Source organism: Varroa destructor, unplaced genomic scaffold, assembly GCF_002443255.2.
Source record: "Varroa destructor unplaced genomic scaffold, Vdes_3.0 BEIS01000007.1, whole genome shotgun sequence".
NCBI classification, from domain to species: Eukaryota; Metazoa; Arthropoda; class Arachnida; order Mesostigmata; family Varroidae; genus Varroa; species Varroa destructor.
In genome coordinates, this window is record NW_019211460.1 from 31,956,955 (window position 1) to 31,977,465 (window position 20,511).

Below are 20,511 nucleotides of genomic sequence, written 5' to 3' on the forward strand. Positions count from 1 at the left end.
AAACCCTACAACGCACATGTTTTACTTAAGTGGATATAATATTATCATGTTGGTGTATAGTGCTCATGGCCATGGGGTCGAGATAAGTGATGAAACCGCTCGAGTTCGGACATTACAATGCATTTCTATCACTGTTACGTGTATCTCTAAATGACTATTTTATGTATTTACTTCTATATCTCTACAGGAACAATCGGTAGTTCGCTACTCGTATGCTGTGAGCACTTTCGGGGACTCAGTTTTTTGCCTATTTTTCTAATTTTCTCTTTTTCTCTATAACAATATCTTCCCATGTTTTTTTTTTCCAGTGAATGTGAACAGCGTTTCGTCGAAGATCAACTGTGGCCCTTGACGTCACATCTTCTACTTGTGTCGCCGCTTGTGAACTGCGACGGTGTCGACGTTACCACTCCCGCTACGGCTCAGAATCTCTGTCGTTGCTCCGAATGGTCTTAAGTGGAAAACAGAATGAAAAATTTCGTTCAATGTGCCGTTATGCTGAGGCGGCTACAGATGCCCGGTGGCATCTGTACAGCTTCCTCCCTCACCAACAATAATCAGCTGGGACCGGCCTTGTTACTACGCGACCAGATGGATCGTCTTCGAGTCACTGTGCATAATGTTACTACTGCTGCTGGCGTTGGCGTTCCCGCTGCTGCTGTGCCTGGACTACCGTAATGTGCGATTCGTTCAGCCACTATGCATCAACGGTATTGAGATGCTCATGTAAATAGGAAGAATGGTAAGACGGAGAACAGAACACGCCGTGAACAGAAACTTGACGGCGTGCACTAATGCATTGTAGCCCATTCAAGAATGAATAATCCACAGTGCGGTCCGTCTGTTTGGTGCATTAGGACGTGCCTTCACGGACAAGGTTTATTCAATTTTTGGCAGGGCAGTTATGCTCATGTGGGAAAACGAAGGCACAAACATGCGTATTTCGTGCTATGTCGACTACGAACTGTTAGCATCATGTCGCGTTAAACGTGTTGTATCTGTCTCAGATCAAAGCATTTTACTTCTGATCAGCGGCAGACGTACTTCCTGGCAGGCTCTCTGCCGCGTGCCATTTCATATACTGCAATCGTGCACTCCAGTGCCTGTCCTGTGATAGAATGAGCACCTTGCAAGGAGAAGGACAAACCAGTGCTATACAGCCATACGAGTATTACCAGGCAGAGCTTGTCGCCTACTCGATAAACGTAATTATCAACAAGCTGCAATACATAAATAGCGTCACAAGCAACTAATTAAGCGTTCCATCGTTCGCTCCATGCCGAAAACGCGACACTACCTTGGCTGCGCACACATTACAAACACGGCATGAAACGGCGCAAGTTGTTACCGGACTAGTTAAGTGACTAACAATAACTGATCGATGCTTAGCCCTCGACGGATTGATGGTGACTCGCCAGTTGTCCACGGCAGGTCGAAAGCGCAATGTTTGTAATCCAGGCCACACAACGATCACCAGACATTTGCCAATTCGGCGACGTCCGGTTTCCTCTTATTCACTGCCATTATCCCTGCGTTCTTCCTCAATGTGATCTACAATTAAGCGGACACGTCAGCAAAAAGCAACGCTGGGTCCAGCACCACCATCAGCAGAAGGAGGCAGCCGTCAGTTGGCCGGCTACTGTCCTGTAGCGTCCACAAACAGGATGCGCATGCTAAATCTATCGTATTTTCCACGTCATCTTCGGTCGAGCAAGTGCCGCAGGCAAACGTTGTAGCATATTCCGTATGCCTATACGCAGAAATACGAACACAAACGCGCAGTCACATATACAGATCGACGGATAGCGGACGACGCGACCCGAACCGACATTGTCGTTGGCCTGCCTACTTGAAGCGGTGTTACCTTCTAAGAGCAGTAGTGGTTCTGGCAGACTTAAAAGAGATAAACTAGGCTGTTTCGTATTTGAAACCTGCTAGATAATGGTGGTGGACGACACAAGCGGATCCGTGCAGGCCGATGATGTTCGTGGGAGAGACGCGTAGGAAACATGCATTCAGCTATTGTTACTCCATTGAGTACATTGCGGTTGCCGACGAAGCGTAGTTTATGTGGGAAGAGAAATGCTGGCGAAAGAAAAGAAACAGCAGGGACTGTAAGTACATTGGTACGGCGAAAGCGAAATAAGCGCATGAGCTGCGTGCAAGCATGAACATGATCTGCGAATGGGAACAGAGAAATTGAAAAATACAGTACAGAAAAACGAGAGTTTCAGGATGAGAGGGCAGGACGGATGAAAATCATAGTGCGGAGCTACGTCAAAGGACGAACGGCTTTGACGTTAGCAACAGACACAGCAGCAGCAGCAGCAGCAGCAGCAACTACTAACAACGTAACTAGTAGTTATAGCACAAGCACAACTACGTCTAGACGGGGACCAGGGTCGGAAGAAGGCAGAAGGCACGAGGGAAGCGAAACGCCTCCATCCGGTATGCGCTTTGACGTTTCAGAGAAGCAACTACGACCGCTGCTTCTACCACTACATTGTAACTTTACGACTTCCGTTCGCGCTGCAAATGCACGTCTGCTTTTTGTAAACCCCATCGATCTTTCTTTCGGTCTCCAGCGTGTATCTGACGCTGCTGGTTGCTGATGCTCGAGAAGATATACACAACCATCGTCGTCATCACTGGACGATACATATATTTGCTAATGATCGCTGGCGCGACGTCTCCTCGGAGAAGGAGGCGCGAGGTACGCGGGCGAGGAGAGGACAACAGCGAGAGCAAAAGGCTGCTTTGTCACTGAACTTCACACTCGCACAATGGCATAAATGTTATCGGCGTTGGGAAAAGCCAACGAAACATGTCATTGGACGTTAGTCGGCTCGAATAAGTTGAATGGAACAGCGAGAGTAAGTTAGACACGCACGCCATAGTGAAGGAAGGGCAATGAAAGCCAGTCGCAGTCTAACGCGTCACAGCATACGGAACATTATATACACATTAATCGCATTGGTGTTCGCTGGAAGTACTCTACCGATACGTTTGTTTGGCATTATCAAACTAATCGATTTCGCCAGATGCGCTGTTTCGCACCTATCACTTGAATGAATGATAGAGTTAATTATAGCCGCTTTAGATTGTAACGGCATATCTGTATACAGGACATCACGAAATGTTCTCTACTCTGTACACAGCTGTGCCTTCGTAGCAGGATGAAGAATGCTTGCTTTTTTCTACCGTGCAAATAAAGAAAATATCGTCTCGATACGTTCTTGACCCTAGAAGATCAAATCGACCCACAGACGCATCATTGTTGACCTAGTCTTTATTTTCATTAGAGCTCTTGCTTGAACTTCTCGGTCTTCACCCGGTTATAGATAGCTACCTGCAGTCAGTGTCATTAGCATTGGTCCGGCGTCACCTTACTAAATCTCTTATTAAATGCAGAGCAAATATCCAGCCTATTTCTTAAAATGATCACTACTTTGCGTTAACGATATAATAAATCGATATTATTATTCCACAGCTAGAAACATTGGCTCAACAGGGATATAGGGGTAAATATACTCGTCAATCAAATTTGTGTACCTTAGGATATATAAGCTCGTCTTTTTCGAGACCACTATGCAATTCGTAGAATTTCGTTTTTCCTATGTCCTTTACTACCTAATAGAAGGAGGCTTTATGACGTAGGCTTTTACTTCTTTTCTTCCTTTTTTTTGTTTTCACGTTGATTAACCTATTTTCCGTTAGGTCACCACGTTGAATCGAGTATGATTTTTTGTTTTCTCTCCTCGCCAGCAAAAATGATGATCTATCGCGTTCAAACAACTGAATATAAGATGTAAGTGGGACCTTCATTCAATTCAGAAAGGTCCAGAATACTCATTGATAGTAGACGCAGTAACATCACAGTTGTTTGATGACACACGACGATGGCTGTTCTCGTTGATCCTCTATGCACGCACCACTATTATTGATGGAAATTGTATTATACATAAATTTACACAAGTGTTTTTAATGTCTTGGTAAATGTAAAATCCAATATGCAAGAGTTTAATAAGTTCCGATTTGAAGTTTGCACTCTCTAAATGAAGAAAGCACTCTTCTTATAACTTAAATTATAATTTCTGCGATAAGTAGACGTGCTTTGATTTTCACACTGCCAAACAAATAGAACGTCACTGGACCCGGTAATGGAATCATATGAGCAGTAATACCACGAATACCAACATAAAGTTATCCTTTCTCCATCCCTGCTTTCGGGAGGAATAGGTCTGGGACATAGATACCAACGAGGTTGGGCATCAAAGGAACGCATTAAAGAGCGTGATATATGCGCAGAGAAAGGTAAGTTCAAAGGAATGCTAAACCAGTGTCAACATGTGCGGCATGTAAACCCTCTTTACATCTTTGATTCGGCCGTTCCCTTAGCATGCTGTAGAACTGTGCCATTCTGCCTCAAGGCCACGTGAACTTAGCAGAAGTACGATTTGTCTTTATTTACCGCTAGATATGTCCGCGTAAATCTATGGACTTATCTCAGAGGAGCTGTATTGCCCTCTTTCCCGCCGCATGTCTGAACATCAGTCTTCGTCTAATTTTATTTGCGTATTTTAGCTTCCAGCAGAACTGCTTCTAAGACAGTATTTGGCTTCATTTGATAGTAGGTCGGCTGCCATCACTATATCGTTACTAAGATGGTGACTTTCATATCTTATATGATGTCAAAAGCTGTATGATAGAATTGTGTAGCTTTTGCGGAGCGCTGACAAACTGGTAGCCAGCCAAATCCCTAAACGAAAGCCACCGCGACACAAACCGAGAGCATTAATTAACAATGGACAAAGTTTTATGTGGAATGAAATCTCTTCATAAATCTAAATCAGCTTATCGTTTAGATAATGCTGGCCAAAAACCGTGGCTAGCGGCTATGCTGTACTTGCATTGCTGCGCCAACAATATAACTTCTAATAAGTGGGTTAAGACGCAATCAACATTGGACGATAGCCCAAAAAAGAGCAGTTTTTAATCAAGTGTCTCTATTATCTATTCTGTTCTGGGTAAAACAGTGCGAGTAAAATAGGCAGACCAACCTACAGACAGTAACAGTGAGAGGAAGCAGTACATTGTTTGATAGCATATTATAGCAGTAGTAAGTCGTGCGCGATCTACTTTCGCCAATAAGACAAACTTGAGCCCAGCAGGACCTCGTTGAGAACGCGATAGTTACGGATCCGTCCACAAGTGTTCATCTATCTTGAAAGCCAGTAGAGCTCCGTAGCAGACGATCAGATCGCCGTAATCATTCCATTCTGCCTGAGCTTTCGAATCACATAGACCACTGCTTAGTCGTATTCTGTTGTCATTTCTAGCATCTTCGGGGACTAACAACAGCACGCGGCTATCTCTTGCTACTGCTAGTAATGGTAACGACTGCGGGATGCAGCGGCGCTGTCATCAGCGTTAGCGACGTTTTACACTACTCTTCTCCCAATAATAAAAGGAAGCATCAAGCCGTAAATTATGGTGGTGCCCATACACACGCACCGCACCCCGCCGTAACGTGCGAATACCGTGATGACGCTGGAGATGCCGATTACAAGCTACAACATCACTAGCCATAGTAGTGCTGTGCTATGTCGGTGAGATCGCCGCCGGCAATCCGCTGCGACGTCAGTTTGCGTCGACAGGTTGGTGCGAAGAAGTGATAACGGCGGCGGAGGAAAGAAGGGAACGATGTTTGTTGTTGTAGGGAGGGAAGCTTTGGGAAGTTTTTGGGAAAGGCGATGTGGGGACGCACGGATGCGCCGTCAGATGCCCCGACATACGCAACCCTTTATTGATGGCCCAGCCCGACCCGTCGCACGTACATGCAGACACACAACCACTTGTGACACAATGAGGCTGCAATGACTACTGCTGGACGGACGCCTATACGCCTGCCTGTGCTGTACCGCAGGACGGGTAGTTGCCGGTTGCCGTTTGCCGAATCGGTGGACATTGTCCTGAACAGCAGCATGCGACAGACACTCGTTCGACATGTTAACGTGGTTTGTTGCATGACCGCACACATGTCCTGAGACACGCACGTGCATGTCTAGGGAAGAATGGTATGCATCGTATGGTGAGCTTCCCCATATGTGGTAACGTGACATTTTTACCTGGTTCAGTCATTGCCGTTCTTTTAGCTTATCATGTGCTGCAGCGCTTCGGAGCTTTGCGCCCTGACTGTTCATGGACTCGGGGGGGGGAGGATACTTGAAGCATTAGAGAAGATCGAATCCTTTTCACTCGTTTACGTACATACAGATACTGACTCCAATTACGCTCTATTTTAATGACCTATTGTCGAAAAATTCTATCTACTTGTGAAGACGATAGAAATGAGCTCGAACTCAGAGACGCTTGTCGATTTTCTATTTCACGAGAGAAGGATCGTATTCCGTAAAGAATCGCTGAGTTTTTAATTCACGCCCCATCCAGTACTGAGCTCATCTTGCAAGCAGGTTCGAAAAAGCGAAATTAATAGGCAACGCCAAACGAAAATGAATTATTTTGCATCGAGTTAAAGGGCAGGGATTTGCTAGACAGTGGGAGAAAGCAACTAGAAACGAAGGCCATCGTGTGAAGGCGACCCATCAGAGATCCCTAGACGTATTAGTTAGTTGGTTGCCAGAAATGAGACGTGAATGTGTTTATCACTGTTACTATACGCTCGTAATTTAGCCTTTTTCTCTTTTTTATCTCGGACTAACTGTGCGACATCTATAAAAGGTATAGTTACTACGAAGTCTGGCGATTCTTTTTTAGCGATTCTTTAGTTCATTGCTTGTTTAATGGAAATTTTACACGATAACTGATGCTCAAAGGCAATAGTGTACTGTTCGAACTAGTATTGTTTATAGGTATGTATGCAGTTATCGTAAGGGAATCACTCTACCTTCCATTAGAGATGGATGTATCTGTATTGTCATGTATGGTATAGTGTAATAGAAAACAGTTACATGACGCTTAAGGCCAGCAGAAGGCGTTGTCGCCAAAGTAATTAGTACGACAGTATAACATGATGCTACATATACGCAGATCAATTTCGCTGAACCAATTTAACCCACATGTTAGCAACGTACTTCAACACAGTAAATAGGTAAAACTTGTTGCTATAATACAATGCACGCAAAAGAACAACTAGCCGAATTCTAAAAACCCGTATTATAGACCCAATTAATCTGGTATATGTTTAGCTTATACGCATTCAAAGAGTCGCTAATATTCTCCAGATTAACTTGAACTTCACTGGCCTGAGCAAACTTGAGCCGCACTTCTCGTTTGCAGCTGAACTCAGTCTTCACATAAAGCTCTTATTTTAAGTGGAACCTTTTCTCCTGAAGGTGTCAGCAAGAAAACGCAACAGCTACTATAAATTGTTACTGATAGGAAACTGGTCGTCGAAAAATTTTTCACTCTAGTAAGATCAGTGTGGCCTATGATGGGGTTTGCGTTCTCGATTGACTCCGATGACGCCACTGGCAACGTCGGAATTCAAGGAACGAGGGCAGGCCCATAAATGATATGATTGGCGCCACAGGAAGGCGTCATACTTGCACAATAAGTCAAGCAATTACCTCTTATGACGCAAATTTCTTGGAGGTGACAGATTCATTCGTTGCTTCATCCGTTTCATGCTAACCAAATGTCAACCTATGGAAATGTAGTAAATACCAATTCAATGGAATAACCTATATATATATAATAAACAGGTAAGAATGGTTCATGTAATTAAATAGAAACAACGAACGGATTACACTTCCAGACTACATAGTTGGCTGTCGACAAAAAAAAAGGAATAAATTTGGTAATTCGGGCTTGTCTTGTCGAACGTCAAAAATAACGTCTTTTTTTTCTTATGTAGCATAAATTGTACGTTTAATCTAGTTCACCTATATAAAATTAGCGCTAAGCCATATGCCTTAGCCGACCCAAGCTGTGCGAGCAGTTTCTTATAAAATACGCTTCTACAATAGATGATCATTTGAATTATTATCTCGAAGGAACCAAGATGATATATCGCCCTATTACTATAAGAATACTGACGAATTATATTAAAGTTGACAATATCGATGCGGATAGTTGTGCTAGCGAACTTAGTGCGCTCCCAAGATCTTAGCGCTAGTCTACTAGTCTTCTTTCCTCATTTTTGACGTCTTCTGCATCTGCGTCAACGATATCGCTGCATACTTTTCATCAGCTTCCCATTTATGCTGCCTTGTCACTTTCTATCCTTCTTCCTTTCCTATCTTTCTTCCTTCCTTAGGCCAATCGTGTACATCAACGTCATAATTATATATACTTCTGCAGACCGATCGATCATGGCGATGAAAGGATCCCCGAGGAAAGATGATCTAAACCTAATGGACCATGAAAAGGCGATTTCGACACGACAGATTCTATGGGCAATGGCGTTGAAGTCTCTTGGGTTGGATCCGATAAAAAGGGAACCAGTACGCAGACAGACAAAGAGAAGCGTGCATTTCTGTTATGATTCCACGTCATATATGTATGTGTAAACATAAACATATACGTTTCACTGAGACATTAGCTGGCGTCGATCTTGGCAGCGTAGGAACCAGATACAGTACCAGTTGAGTCAGTGAATTCAGAGACACCGAAATAACGGATTTGAGCTTACGTCAACAAGAGTTTGAATCGGACACGCTCGTAAATGTGAATCATCGAAGTGTACCACCGAATTGAATGAGTGGATACCGACTCGCCAAAAAGAGTCAAACAGAATTGAGCGACAAAGCGTTTTTACGTTCTAATGCCAAGCTTCCCGGAGCTCGTAGCTCTTACAAATGTTTGTTGCCTCCGCTGCCTTAGGTGAAACTGCTAGGGACATCAAAAGGCTATACTGTCTGTATGAAAAATTCACGAATACAAAAACATCGAGAACACAATCCGGTCAGATAGCGTAAGTGCACAGAAAACAGTCACTTGGCATTGTTTACTGTTTGCCAAGAGTCATAGATTATGACATGCTACATATGGGTGTCTAGGCAGGCCTGGCTAAGCGATGTTCACCGAGGATCCAAATCACTTTGAGCCAAATCTATACGTAGCTAGTAACAACGGCAACGAAAACATGATCTTGAAGCCAAAGTATTGTCCAATGGTAACCCTGTGCTATATGACATCCAGTCACTGGCCACAGTGATTACTAGGACAAAAACAGGTACCTATTATTGCAAAGTGACTGTTTGAAAATTCAACTATGAACTTACTAAATTAAGTAGAATATTTGTTTAGCAATAAGCCGCTTCGAATATTTAGCTTTTACCGTTATTATTACGGCACGAAAACTATCCTATGAATATGAAATGTCCAAAATGTTGTCCCCAGAGTTACTCCTGCTTAATTTTTTTTTAAAGTTATTCATTATCCTTTAATTGTCGTAATTGAAATCATCATTATTTTATAATTAACAACTCATAGGGTCTTCTTGCAGATGAAAATAATGATCTGATTTATAACAGCTGCAATTTTAGCTTCTTTATGGCCTTATGAAAGGATCTCTGTTATAATAATTGTACATACTGTAAATGGAGGATTTTGATATCATTTTCATACGTCATCATTGAAACGCCAAATAAAAATGCCGCATAGTACGAGATTCTACAGCGATCCGAATTTTTGGTTCGAGAAGCTTTCGATAACTATTAATTCAATGTTTTTTTTTTTTTTTTTTGTTTTAAATGATACAGAGTCATCTTGTGCATACACCCTTAAACTGAAGCGGGTTTTTCATTTAAAAAACTGTGACTCTTTTCCTAATCAATTTATTATACATCTATTTTTTTTATTTCACGTTTATTAAATAGAATATGCGTGTTTGACTACCGTACGTGAACAATGGATATTTTTAATAATTTTTAAACCTATTAGTCTGAGCCCTTTTTCGCAAAAATAGTGCCAGCGCAGTAACTTTGAGTGTAAGGATTTGCCTTATATCGGCCAGACGACGGTGTTCTCGTGTGGAAAAAGTTGCGTAGTTCTATGTTTCCCTATCTAAATAAACCTTGTTTTTTTGACGAAGATATTGTCTAAATTTAATATGATATTATCCATATCCTCTGACGTGTCATCCTTTCTTGACAGCATCGCTGCTTGACCAACGATGATTACCCGAATCAAGTGGCTAAAAGGATCAACCGATACTGATAACAGGAGAAAAGTGCATAAATCCGGATGATTCGTAGCAGATTATATAAACAACAATAGAACGAACCTTTGCGTTTTCTCACAATACGAGATAACACTCTGAAACAATGACGAGTGAGCAAAACACTTAACCCAAGCCTAATTTGGCCTACGACAGATAATCGAGTTTCCTATAGAATATCAATAGAAATGTCCTTAAATAGAACTATCCTGTCAGTATGAGGCTCCAGTCATACGGCAACAGAAGTGGTCCCAAGCTAACTTAAACCTTTCGTGGGTTGACAACTCAACTTGTCGGTATTTTATTTTCAGAAGTGATAACACTGTTGGCATCACTAGAATGAAATGTTACTCTACGGCTCAGATATAGGGTGCTTGTTATTTTGAGCGTAATTTTTATTGCTTACACAAAGTGTCGGCTAGCTAATCTGACTCCCCTTTTGATCTTTTATATGTGTGCTCCTATACTAGCAGCTCCGGCTACTTAGAACGAAGATCCTTTTCCTAATAGGCTGTCCCATAACCTTTAAATAGCTACAATTAGAATGTCGTTCGTACAAGGACGCTCATTGCGGCTATTGCTGTGGAATGCTGAATAAGAAAGACAAGAAGAAAATGGGTCGTTGACGATTTGCGCTGGAGGATTCGTCTGTTCCCGCCCGTCCGGTAGGGTTTCGCTACTTCTACACAAAATAGTCTTCCTTATATAATACTATATCTTTTCCTCATAATCCGTTAACCGCCGCAGGCGTCATACCATTAGATTTTGTTCGGATTGAGTCTTACGCAATCGATCAAAACGTTTGCGCGCGACCCGAGGAACCGCCGTTGAATTTACTCGTATATGTATTATAGAACCTAGAGAATGTGACAGTAATTAGAAGTAGCATTGGGTGCATTTTCACTAGTTTTCGAAATAGGAACAGATTTCTGAAATCCTCGCTGCATTAGACGCGCATGCCTATTGACGCCACGCACAAGACGAGACCAAGCAACTTTAAAGTTGAACATTTCGAAACTTGAACAACTGCAAAGACTCAACTGCAGCGACACGTCACAGTGATAAATTTCAGCAAACAGACACGTTTATTTACACGTATGTCTTGCTGATGGAGGGAAGTTCCAAACAAAAATAAGAAGAAGTTGCCCGCGCAAGTTGTAAAACTAGCTGCACTTTAGGACCCCATCGTTTTAACTGCATTGAAAACCTGTGCCTGCTCGGCATTCTTTTCAATGCACTAGCAAACGTTGCGTGATCTGTTAGCTAGGCGTACGGTTTCGTGCGTCGTACATATATGCTAAATAATGCTTTAATGCCTTGTTTCGGAGTGAACACCGCCGGCAGCTGAGTGCTTTCGCTAGAAATTCATTTACCGTATACAATAGTCCCTATATTATTATAATAACTTAAACGAAGGCCCACGTTAAACAAGATCGTGTCGGTTATTTTGTTGACGGGTCTTTTGCTACTGCGAACTTCCATCCTCGCTATTCTCAAACGTTGTATATCCATTCCTCGAACATTATTTAGGTATAGCATCTTTACTAACCTTCCTCCCGAGCGCGAACAATGCTCACTGCCGCGCAGAGCGCGAGAACTCCAATCAGTTTCATCTTAGCTTTTATCTGCAGTTGTGTCTTCCGTTCTGTCGATGATCAACTGCCGCAAACAAACATACACATCTAGCAAAGTTACAATTCTCAGGTTGTCCTGGCAAGAGAAGCAGCTATTTTTAGCACTAAACTGGAAGACACGCACGCACGCACGCACGCACACGATCGAAAGTCGATCCGTCGGAGATAAGTGACCAAAATTGACGCGTGATTCTATATACGAGAGCTAGTAATGGGTTCCTGCGTACCGTGACGAACTTTATTCGGTGGTTGATCGCTTGTCAGGAATCCTTTCAATACAAACTATCGTCGTGCAGGTTGTGCATCAAAAGAGAACGAAGTTGAGATTTTTAAGAGAAGCATGCGTATGTGCACGTTAGCACGTCTCCTGCAATAGGACATCTAAAAAATTTCGACACTACCTTATCGCTCAGTTACCGCTGCATTACTTCGTTGAGCCTGTCGATATGATCACTGATATCACAACTGGCGCAGGTACTCGCATTTAGCTATCTATGCGCTAGGAGAACAACATGTTAATTGAATGTCCAAATGGCAAGGAAAAACAACCCAGAATAGTCTTTTCAGGCCACAATAAGTGCGCGATGAATACAGCGGACGAAGCAGGTAATTGCAGCTGATATTTTCGTAGCTTCGACGGATAGAAAGACTCACTCGTTTTGTTTGGTGCCGAAAGTGCCGTTGATGCGATTAATGTTTTTGTCCTGGATACAGAACGAAAAGGTCGCGCCTATAACACACAGCTGGCCAGAAATATGAGGCGGCAAACACAGTGTTTATTGATTGTTGGTCCATCCGATTTAGTACTTTTTCGATCCGTAACGGCAGCCAGGCGATCAAAACAGGAATTAACACTCAGGATCTGACCAGCGAAGTCGTTATTGCAGGACCGGTGGTTAGTGCCAATGTCAAAAGGGTTCCATCCAAGTGAAAAAACCCCACACTTGAAACGCAACGGGTCGTCGCCTGTGACTATGTATCATCTATCACTTTACACGAAAGATTCACCTTGAATCGATCCAATTTAAATGGTAGCAATGTAGTTTTTTGGCGGACGCCTTCGGGGTGCTTCACAGGGAAAGAAGAGCTGAAGTTACATATTGTCAAACTTTATTCATGGCAGTCTGGTCACGTTTATCAGAATTATTCTCAATTAGCCATTTTGTCACGCTAGTTGGTTTTATCAAACGTTGAATTACGAATCCTGAGTCTCCTCTGTGCAAATGCCGTAGTCGGTTATCAACAGCTAGATTGCGACTTTGCTATGGCCGATGGTCCGCATTCGTGCGCGCTCTGCTACTATTGTGGGTAGCGTGAGTCCGCGTTGCCCTCGAGTGAGAGGGTAACCGACCCGATGGGCGAGGGCCTAAGAGGAAAGGGAAGACTTGCATTAAAGGGTAGTCGCCGACGAGACTAGATACCTTCGAATAATGCCAGAGCCTGTCAAACGTTAGGCGGAGGTCAAACTGCGGTTCACGTTTGGTTCTTCGTCTTTATTGCTCATTGAAGTTGACAGGAAGATCAAGAAGAAAAAGTTGGCGAAGTGCTTTGTTACAGACTTACGCATTTAAGAACTACAAGTGTCATGGGGTACAAGTTTGAGACCACGCAGTCTACCAACAGCCTGACGGAAATGTCTGCATACCATGCACGTAGATAACATTCAATCTATATTTAATTAATTTTAGCGTACATTCAAAAATCGGACGCATATAGTGTCTTTCTTTCTCAACCAACCATATCTATCTTGAAGCATCTCTCTTGTCAATAAGACAGAGCTGATCAAGTTAGTTGCGCTTCATGACCGGAAAACGAATATCTGTGTTGTAAAAATAGCGAGGCATTACATATGCTGACAAGGCAAGCTCTTTGAGCAATTTCAGCCCGAAAGTTCGCCTGGATTTTCGCCCCTGGCAAATAGTAGTTTTTTTTTTCATGCTTCTTAATTCTACGGAAATCGGTTCAGCGTGCATCTAAGCCCGATCTAAACATCACCTTTACGAATAGCGTTCTACCTGTATCGGCAATACATATTCTTGACAAAGTCGAAATTAAGAAGATGCTGTCACATCTGTCCTTCTGGTGAATATCTAGCTATTGTATGTACGCCCATATGCATGTAATTATATCATAATTTGGCGGCGTTATTACTTTATTTTTCTACTGCTAAACAAATTGTGCTTACTTTAAGGATACCCGCGAGGCTATCCCCCTGTTGTTGTTGTGGTGCGGTGAGTGATGTCAGGACTGGAATGAAACACAAGATAGAATAACTTAACCTAAAATGTGCAACTACAAAAAAAAGTCAGCAAACGCACGAGACTAGGACCGAATAAATAGGCCTAAAGTAGAGCACTTCAAGTTCCTAAAAGGGATATTTTGGCTCCGCGGCTTAGGACGCATAGAACAAAAATTCAGTACCTCAGTACCACTCAGTAGCCTCAAATAATAACCAGTTCAATAGTAAAATAGTTTGATGTTAGTCTCCATTGTTCGAAGGTTGAAGTTTCGAATTATGTTAATTTTGAATGAAAATCGTTGTGAGAAAGATTTGCAAGTTTTTTTTCCGAGTGCACAAAATTACGCACATTTCATTTGCTTCACGTCACTTCACAACTGATCGTATCGCTATCGTCACCTGCGTCAGTCAATCAGGACCAGAATGCGGGCTTAGCAGTTCAACCAAAGTCTCTCTTGAGGGCGCTAATCCTTGTTTTTTTAATAAGTCATCTGTTCGACTCAAGCTGACTCCGTACGATCGTTCCGACGAACTTTACCGAGATTTTCTCCTGACTATCAAACTACCAGAGAAATTTTCAGCTGTTTTAGATGCCCTTGCGAAAGCTTCGATTCGTAACTCTTGAAATATTAGTCAAGAAATAGGCTAAACGTTTCGCTTTGATTTTATCATCTAGCCTTAGTTTGTTGTGAAGGAGAGTGCGGACTTTTTAGTCACCTTTAGACAGTAGTTCCCCCCTTCAAAACGACATACATTGTTATCAGCTGGCGAAAATTTCAAACATGCCAACTTCCAGCGAACACATATTACTTTTTAAGCCTCAATGAGTCAGCTTGGATAGGTCGAGACTTGACCTTATTTCCTGTCGGACAAGTTCGAAAAAAGATGAAGGAGGTTGATTGCGGGAGCGAAGCGAAGTGTCCAGAATGACCGTAGACAAAGATAATTACAAAGGAGGCTCTCAATGTTTTGCTCCGCGCATTATATTCAGTCTGCAAGTAGTGTACTAATAGAATCAATTTGCACATAGTGATCCTATGTAAAGACAAGCAATATATCCGTCCATTAAAAGTATCGCAGAGCAATATATATATATATCAACGAAGAGCAGGACTCTTAAATTCAAACGAAAACATTTTCATTTTGCTGACTCTTGGCTTAAAATTATTAACGTACTGCCAGTTACCATATACGTAAGTCACTCCAACGGTTACATTCTGTCGTTACATTTAAGTTCAAGTGTATGAAAAGCATAGCGCTAGATAAAACGTCATATACATGTGTGCTTATGGTACACATATCACTCAATCGGAAAGCCATTCTCTACGCGTGTAAATTTTCTGATCGATCATCAATATGTTATAGTTTGATGGATGACTCACCGGGCCAAATGACTCTTAGCCATCGTACTAATAAATGAGACGTCCAACGAAAGCTTTGCAGATTTTGTATCGATAGCGCTTTTCTATCATCTGCATATTTCGAAAACGAAGAAAAAAAAAATATATATATATATATATATACATACACGAAGTGCAATGCACACACCGTTACCTATTACTAAGTGCACGCGAATTAGACCAGCAGGCAGATCCTGACCCACCGCCCCCTAATATTATCCTTCGTGCCCTATTGTCGATTACACGCAGTTGGCCCTGTACACAGAGTACAGAAACAGATACGACAACGGATATCGATAAATAAGTTTGCAGATTATCTACTCTTGGTCATCAGTGGTATACTATATATGTAATAATAGCAGAATCCTCTGTGGAGGAGGATTTAACGGAGTTTAAAGGAGTTAACGGATAACTATCGATACATGTTCCGTAACTTATTATTAGGCTAGACTGCACTACATCACAAGGAACTTCAGTAACGCCGCGCTGTTGAATCGCCTTGTCAGTTAAGGCGGACGGTCAGAGTGGTGGAAACACGAAATGGACACAAGGCCGCCTCTCACTGACAACGGCTCGGGTGTTTGGCTTCGTACCATATTAATGCTCGACCCACGCCGACTTGATCCGTGCGTGCTTTAAATGATTTCTGCTGGCTTATAATATTTGTCTAACCGCTTAACAGGATTACTCAATGCGACAGTTTACATTAGTTATAGCACACCAATAAGATCTGGAGAACACGATATGGGAGCGTGTTTAGGTCCATTTTTCTAATTAGTATTCAGAACGCCTAATATCGTCGTATTTCGGAAAAATTTGCGACCATAGCAACTTATTCAACTCAGCATACGCTGTACGTGTCTTCCTTGTATTCGTCCTTGAAAACCCTCCCCTAGGGCATCTATAGGCTGGTGCCTCTCATACGTACGTGCATTTCAATGATCTGCTAACGCTAAAGAAGGACGTCCCGGTTTTCCACAGACGCAACATAGGAGCTGATAGACCACTTTGCGTGATAGTACACAGATTGATGTAGATGCCATCTCAAGTGGACGTTTCTGAGTGCTGTTAAGTTGATCGTCTTCAGCCCGAAAGCTCTAACGCATGAAGGAAGCATTATTGGGGACAATAAACAATATTTCTATTGAACGGCTTCTATAAATCGTATTAACTTCTTCAAACTCACAAAACACTACGATCTACTATGGATCATTCGACATTGGATCTAGCTATTCGACTGCTGGTGACGCACTTCTATTTTGTGCGGCAGCACTGATCGGTCTGTAAGAATCCAAGAGTTGGTATTAACTGGGATTTCATTTGAACCGATGGGACTCTTTTTTTTTTAATAGAAAATCACTTTCTTTAATCTTTGAACGTAACAAAACTATTCTACATGTAAACCCATTTTGCGCATTCCGAAAACAAGCACACTGATTAACCTTTATAGGTGCGTATCAATTATGATTTTTTCATAGAAGACTGATTTTTTTTATGTTGGTTTGAGCCTGATCAGCATTTGTCCTATTGAATCAACAAAAAAAGGTATTTAAATCGATGAAAGTAGCTCGGCGACGATTGGCCAACGCGCATCTCATGTATGTTAATCTAAGTAGGTTGGAAGAAATCGTTGTTACACGTACAGCCTGGTAGAGATTTCATGACGCAACTGCCTAAGCGGGGTACAGCCGCACGCGCGCTTGAACTGCATTTTGCTGTCTCATGAGATTGTAACAACCGTGGTCTGAAGTGGTGATATCAAAATTACCATTCATATGACTTCGGTAAAGCTTGAACCCATCTATTTTACCAAAGTTCGGCCTGACGACTTTTTAGCGTTGCTTCGAAAGACGACCATCGTCCTGTATGCCATCTATAGCGTAACGCAAAATGCTTGGCCTCCATCGAGCCAAAGATGAGTATAGCTATCGTTACCAGACCAGATAAATTTGTATCCGATACTATTGGCAGAACTCAAAAAGCGATGATGCTTGACATACCAGACAGCTCAACAGATTTCGATAACGTTGAGTTCTGATATGACTCGCTTTCCGCAAAACGTTGCCAAGTGCTACTATAATAATATTGCTGCGCTCTGTGTCACTGACCTACCCATAGCACCTGAGCCACGCTCTATTATGTATACTACATTAATATATTTACATTTGAGGGCAAAAGGCAAACTTTTGTCGTTCTAAATAGCCCAAAGGGCGGACAAGGTTCCCCATCGAACTCCTCAAATTTGACGCCACTAAAGGATAGGAAGCCAAAGAAAAAGAAGCCATGCCTGTACAGGGCTTTGAACAAGCTGGAATACTACAAAGTTAAATTGAAAAGAAAATATTGTGGAACGTGATTTACTATATTTGCTTAATTGCAAGTTTTACTTTGCAGTTACGTGACACTAAGAATTTACGTCTTATCGAAGAACAGATTCAGGACGCTTCTTGCTCCGATTTTGCACTATGTTATTATGCTTTTCATTACAAACCTGATGTATATCATGGCATAGACAAAGCATGTGTTGACCTTATGAGCTGTATTACCTTTCATGTTGCCTAGGCTCATAGGCATACCGGGACGTTCAGTAGACGAGTCGACTGCTCGGGGAATGATGCTGCCCTTACGTACCGTTCGCCTCGATCGGCATTCAGCCATTTTCAGCGCGCGAAATTAATGTGTTACCTACGGTGAGTGTCACACAAAGTGGTGTCATAGCGTCTTTTCGTTTCGCTGTGAGACTGATTGACTATATTGAAAGGAATAGCAATTGAGAAGGTGAGGCTGAGGTGGCATTACCTAAACGTTCAGCGGCTGAAACATGTCATGCCGCGACCGGGGTGCCCGGCTGGGGTCAGCTGTCTATCCGGCTCGATTGCTGATGACTTCCTGGTTGACCGGTAGATCTGCGTTTGCATGGTTGTGCAACAACAGCTGCAAAAGCAGCAGGTACGCACTCGCCTATGAAATGGACGCATTTGTCGTTCGGTAGATGTGGGATCGTCTGCGAAAACACAATACTCAACATATTGAGAACTGAAATGTATGATTATAGCGAAACAACAACGGCAAGCGGACGTAAAAGAAGCATGGACGTTTACTTACGCTGTAAAGACACCGCGGCTTCTCTTACCACCGGCGAGGTTGTTGAAGTCGATAAATTATACATGATTGTTTATAGTATCATACATACATGTATGAAATGCATCATGCAGCTAGTAGTTTCGAGTATTCGTAAAGCTAAGATGAGATTTGTGTTCTCTCCTGCCCCTGCTCCCAAACGTCAGCAACTAAGCTAGATGAAACGAACGTCAGGTAACTTGCGTGTTAGTGCAAAAATCGTCGTCTCATGGAAAGCGGCATAATATTCAAAAATTTCCTACTACTAGTGTGGTGAGCATCCGATGTCTAGCAACATTAGAATAGACGTGACCCAGTATATGTACTACACACCGGAACGCGCAATTAAATGGACGCGCTATTTCCAAGGACACGAAACATGTCCAAGAATAGGTTCGAGTATTCATTGTTTGCCTGACAATAGCGTATTGCCGCAAGAAATGGCAGGTGTTTCGTTAATCTCAATATTATTGCTCTTGAGTTTTGACTTTATAAATGCAATTGCTGCTATATATTAGGATATGTTTTCTTTAGCTAATTCGTCATCATTCGAGGACTTCGACAGATGTTGACTTCAAAGCAGCAGCAGCCTGATATCCGTTGTGCTATGCTTGCGGGATATTTTCGATGAAGCACTCACTTTATGAGCTATTTTTTTTTATACCTTCACTCCGAAAAAGTATGTTTGCAATGAAGATCTGATGATGACAACTGTTAAAAGACTGTTCAGTAAAATTTCAGGCAAGAATAGGATCGAATTGACGACCACGGACCACAGCAAAGCTCGACGAACAATGTTAGGCCAATCGCACACTCAGCGCTTCGTAGTTACTATTTGACGGAAATGCAAATTATAGTAATCGAAGATTGATTTCACTGGTCGCGAGGGCAGGTTCATGATAGCCAAGGTTAATATCTGAGTCCATTGAAGTCTGCTTCTTAGCGGTAGCGAGCACGTCCCTTGAGCCTTGGGCGCAACGGCGGAATAAATCACTACGAAAAGATCATTAAAAGAGTCTCCTTCATGATCCAGCCAATGATTGCGATGCAAGTCGTCGTAGATTACATTGAAAGTCCCGTTTATTGCTAACACCTAAAGAGATCGTTGATCAGACCACAAAGCCGTCACGATAATTAGAAAGCCCGAGGTGCTCTTAGCCGACTCTGATCTAGCAACCCTTGCTCTGCACACGAAATAAATGACTCTATTGAATCTTAAATAACGAAATCATCGCGATTACCTGCCGGAGTCGTGTACATGTACGTTCCTGTTTATCGTGCTTTTCATTCGATAGAGTTCGACTTTTTCCTTGTAGAGTCAGGGCGGATCGTCAGATTGAAAGCTAATGTGAAAGAAGCATAAAGAAGATAATCGGATATAACAGCTTTATAGAGAAGCGTTCGCATCATAATACCAAGTATTACATTGCCGATGAACTGCTCAGCGTATCTGGAAGCTTAGCGAAATTACTTCATTCGTCTTAGTTGTATACAAGTTAGTAGAACAAGTTAAGCTGATCGAGAGGGCTGATTCCTCCGTGACACGGCTTGCAATTATTTGGTCTCGTTGACATACACAGTGCTCAACTATATAATAGAGAAATAGACAAGGCACAAATGCATGGTCGTGTTCAGTGTATAGGTACCTATTTTACATGTGCGATAGTCCTTATTTTGACTAGAGCTCTCACATTTGATTGACACAGCTTGCTTAGTTCATCCGGTTCGTTATCAAAGAGCCGCCAAAGATCGTTCGACTTCAGCAGCGAGTCCACTTCAGAGATTCCCACGTAGAAGCACTCAGTTTTGTAGCGGGGATTGGTGTAGCGTAGCGGTGCAATGTTACTTTTTATTGAATGTATATACTTGCGTCAAAACGAAACAAACGCCATACTTCGCAGTCGCCCGAATCCCCTGCCGGGGTCGCGCACCCCT

The 20,511-nt window shown here is 42.4% G+C and overlaps 1 protein-coding gene across 4 annotated transcripts in view; it reads right to left on the bottom strand.

The window, feature by feature from the left end:
- LOC111254229 (uncharacterized) overlaps positions 1-13,135 on the bottom strand; it is a 127,543-nt gene extending 114,408 nt beyond the window's left edge. For 2 of the 4 annotated variants that reach the window (XM_022814853.2, XM_086974708.1), the window contains exon 1: positions 11,733-13,134. In XM_022814853.2, the coding sequence (XP_022670588.1) occupies positions 11,733-11,796 (64 nt within the window). In that variant the 5' untranslated portion in view covers positions 11,797-13,134. Of the gene's footprint in view, positions 1-11,732 lie in introns of all 4 variants that reach the window. The other 2 variants (XM_086974707.1, XM_022814854.2) reach the window with 2 other exon arrangements.
- Positions 13,136-20,511: the final 7,376 nt, after the last annotated feature.